General features: G+C 35.6%; 1 protein-coding gene across 8 annotated transcripts in view; it reads right to left on the minus strand.

The window, feature by feature from the left end:
• Positions 1–4,443, minus strand: part of LOC107692131 (guanine nucleotide exchange factor DBS-like) — a 72,798-nt gene that overhangs the window by 48,233 nt on the left and 20,122 nt on the right. Inside the window, exons 1-2 of one of the 8 annotated variants that reach the window (XM_016491054.1) lie at positions 3,120–3,444; positions 2,789–2,877 (exon numbers count right to left, since the gene is read on the minus strand). The exons of 5 other annotated variants lie outside the window; for them this stretch is intronic. In XM_016491054.1, coding sequence (XP_016346540.1) covers positions 2,789–2,861 — 73 coding nt within the window. In that variant the 5' untranslated portion in view covers positions 2,862–2,877; positions 3,120–3,444. Of the gene's footprint in view, positions 1–2,788; positions 2,896–3,030; positions 3,445–4,443 lie in introns of those variants that run through there. 2 more of the 8 variants (XM_016491055.1, XM_016491053.1) reach the window with 2 other exon arrangements.

Raw genomic sequence — 4,443 nt, forward strand, 5'->3', positions numbered from 1 at the left:
ACACACACACACACACACACACACACACACACACACACACCAAATGTACAACAAGTGGGACAAATTCTCTACATTCTAGTGCCCATCTTTTTAACAGTTTAATTGAATGTATATCAGATCATTGTGGTCCAAAACGGAACAAAAATAAAATTAGGCCACAAAAGTTCAGAGACTTTCTTTAAAAGACTCTTTAAAACATGCTGATCAATTCAATTCAATTCAAGTTGGTCATAGTCTCTGAATTGTATAAATGCTGTGCGTTACTGATTATGGGGTATGATTTTACAATTTTCTATTTTCGCTCTCAGTGATGATATTGGAAATTAAAAAGTTTCTGGACTAGGTGCCCAGCAAAACCACAGTAGTTGGACACACAAGACAAAAAAACCACACCAGATGTATATAAACAGATGGTTACTAAATAATCATAGTGAGTAAAATTGTCATGACAAACCCTGTGCAGTCAACCAGAAGAGTGTGAGAATGCAAACACGGCAAAAATTTCACCGATTTTAGAAGTGATTGGAAGCATCGCTATTACAACTGCTCATACTGTTAACCCTATTGTAAGTACACTACAAAAGTCACTTAATTATTAGGATTCAGCAAGGATGCATTAAAAATTGATCAAAAGTGACAGTAAGGGTTTTCACTGATACAAAAAAAATAAATCTGTTTAAAATAAATGCTGTTCTTTTGAACTTTATCAATAAAAGAATTTGGAGCCAGTCTCCACAAAAATCTTAAGCACAAAAACTGCCAACATTGATGATAACAATGAAGACTGGAGTAATGGCTGCTGAAAATCCAGCTTTGCCATCACAGGAATAAATGACATTTTATAACATATTCAAATACAAAAGAGTTGTAAAAATCGTCAATTGTAAAAAAACAAAATGTATTTGTTTATAATATTACTGTTTGTTTATATTGTTGATCAAATAAATGTGGCCTTGACTGCATAAGCATAAGAGACATCTTTCAAAAACATATCTACTGTAGGTACCAGGGTGGGCTCTTTTGATTTGGGCAACCACCCAGAACACCCTAGCAACTGCACAGCAATATGCTAAAAACCTCTCACCTTAGCAACTGCATAGGAATGCCCTGGCATTGATCAACAACAGCCTGACATTGTGACAGCAACTTTTGCTTGGGCAAACACCATTCAAATTTCATCCAGAATATATAAAAAGATAAAAATATAGTTTTAAAAAATAACGAAAGAACACACACAATATCACAATTCACTCTCTCTCAAAAGATATAGCTTTATGCACATAAATCAGCTATAATAGAAAGTCACACACAACATACTCGTAATAGCAGACAGACAGTGTGTTCTTGGATGTTACCCTATAAATCACAGGTATATCTGTTGTAGTTTGATATTTCCCTTATTAAAGCTGATTTCAGTTCCTTCAGCATCATATAAGAAAATCTCAGCTAAATAAAACTCAGCATTTGATTCAGCACCTAACATGACTCGATGTGCCACAACATTTCCATTCACGCTAAACCAAACTCAATTGACAGTGTCTTACACAGTATAGCCTGAGGTCATAGTTACAATGACAACATGCCAGTCTAGATTCAATAAGCAAATATCTTCTGATGTGCCATTACTTGCATACACAGTGAAATTTTGTGTCCATGATGAGCATTCACAGCGAAGACAGAACCATGATCACTACGTATATTGACAGGCTTGAAGCAAAGCTTTGAATGTGAAACATCACTTTGGTGCCAGTCCAACTGGGTTCTGGAAGTTGGCATAAAACCAGACTGGTGCCAAAAGTCGCCCATCTGGCCAGAGCCAATGAGCATGGGTGAAACTGTTACAAACAGTTGACCAACAAACAATACCCTTCTCACGATCTGAGAGCACAAAAAAGGAGGGGGGAGATTATGTTCAAATTCAGGGTCACATTTTAACTTGAAAGTCAATGAATTGTGGGAAAGTTTAACATATAACCGAACACAGACAGATCACGGCACTGTATAATGGAGAAATACATACTTTTACATTATGAAAAGTATGATAAATATAAATCAACTCGAATTCAAATATCAAGACAATACAACTTAAAACGCATCAATAAAAAAACATGAAAAATACTGAAAGTGAAATATGCTAACATAACCATAACAGGGATGTTTTAACTCAAAAGGTCACTGCATTTTTGCCTACTCTTTTAAAAATAGAGGTTAGAAAAGAGTTCAAATAAAAGTGTCCTTCTGCAATAGAAGAACTATTTTGGGTTTCACAAAGAACCTTTGAACCGTTTTTAAAAGATTTTATTTCTTAGTGTGAAGAACGTTAAAAAAATTCTAAAGAACCTCTTTCCATTATGAAGAACCTTTTGTGGATTGTAAAGGTTCCATGGATGTTAAAGGTTCTTCATGGAACCATCAATGTCAATTAAGAATCTTTTTAAGAGTGTAAAGTTATTTCTTGAGTATATTGAAGTCTACATAGTTTGAATAAATTTAACAAACATAAAGACACCTGAAAAGCCCCAAAACAAAAGAGCACTTCAAACTGGACACATCACTGTAAAAAATTGTTTCCATGATTCATCACAACTTTTTTCTTTTTGTCAAATCAACTTTGTTCAGATTGCATAATAATACTTTAAGTTTCTGTTGATTAAACCAATCCCTTTCTTTCTATTAACTCAAATTTCTAGTTTTGATTAGCTCAAAATATTCAAGACAACAGGTTACTTACTTAAACAACAATCATTTTAGATTTACCCCAGAAATAAAGACTAGTCCAGTGTCCTACCTGTCATCACTTTCAGTTGCAGCCATAGTCTGGTAATGTCCTGGCAGAGCAGGGACACTCGGTTGAGCTCCATTCTGCTCAGAGTGCACCTTTCCGGCCACCCTCCTGTCTCAGGCTATTAACTCAAATTTCTAGTTTTGATTAGCTCAAAATATTCAAGGCAACAGGTTACTTACTTCAAGTAAGTAAACAACAATCATTTTAGATTTACCCCAGAAATAAAGACTAGTCCAGTGTCCTACCTGTCATCACTTTCAGTTGCAGCCATAGTCTGGTAATGTCCTGGCAGAGCAGGGACACTCGGTTGAGCTCCATTCTGCTCAGAGTGCACCTTTCCGGCCACCCTCCTGTCTCAGGTGCCTCTATCTCTGGGGCTTCATCCTCCTGCAGGACTCACGTAAGCTGCCACGCATTACTGTCCTTCGGGCTAAACTGTCCGTCAGTGCACTTCACATATACTCATCTCCAACACACACCGACAGGCAGACACACAAACTCCACCGGCATCAGGTTACACTCCTCACTGCCCTTCCACACACACACACGTGCAGGTGGAAGCAACAGACGGTGGCGTTAAAGGGAGGAAAAGCCCCGGGGCAGCAGCTTAAACCAGAATGCTATTCTGTAGCGACCTGTGCGCGTGTGTGAGTGAGTGTGTGTGCGCATGTAGGGAGAGGATAAGCTCTTAAATACGCACACACTCTCTAATCATCCTGCCTCTAACAGGTTTGAGAGAGAGGGAGAGAGGGATGGGGGTATGACAGCAGTTTTCTCTGTTTGTTACTCTGCCAGGGCCCTGTGGATTAATAATAGACAGCCAATCAAAATACTGGGGCCGGACTGAGAGGCGGAGCACATAAACTACAGCTACTCCATCTATCATGATACTCAAGTCTATTATATACTATACATACAATATGTTTATTGTTACAATAATTGGCATGTTTAATCTGCTTTACATTTTCCCTTTTAATAATTGTTAATAATAATGGTGTAATGTAATGTTTTTGTGTAATTGTTTTATTTGTTGTATTTAATTTATTTTGCACTATTGTTATTTCACTTCATTTTACACTGTGAAAATGCAGATAGATTTTGCTATCTATGCCAAGAAGGCAAATAAATAAAAACATTTATTATAACAATAACAATACAATTCAGAAATAGAAAATCATGACATTAAATGTTATTGATAGAATTATTGCAATATCTTGATTTTATCACTTTGAATAGATTTTTTTTAGTTCTTTATAATTTTACCCTTATTTATTAATAAAATATTTAAAAAAAATTTAATTTTGTAATTTTGTTTTATACTACTTAAAAAAAAAATCACTACTGTTATTTTACAATTTTGCAAATTTAGAAAAAATGACCATGTATGTTCATTAATACAATTCATTGTGAGCCTTTTTAATAACTTGGTAATACTTCATAATACAGTCCCATTAACTAGCGTTAACAAATTTAACTTTATTGTAAAGCGGAACCAAAAACTCTTGGTTATTGATGTTATAATATACTTATATCATGTTACCATAATATATTTATATTTGCTTTTGCTTAATTGGCTTTTTTTACTCTGCACTGTGTACTCTTATGCAGAGCTGCAGGGATACCACACACACACACACACACACACACACACACACACA

Source organism: Sinocyclocheilus anshuiensis, unplaced genomic scaffold (assembly GCF_001515605.1).
Source record: "Sinocyclocheilus anshuiensis isolate Anshui unplaced genomic scaffold, SAMN03320099.WGS_v1.1 scaffold322, whole genome shotgun sequence".
Taxonomy (NCBI): domain Eukaryota; kingdom Metazoa; phylum Chordata; class Actinopteri; order Cypriniformes; family Cyprinidae; genus Sinocyclocheilus; species Sinocyclocheilus anshuiensis.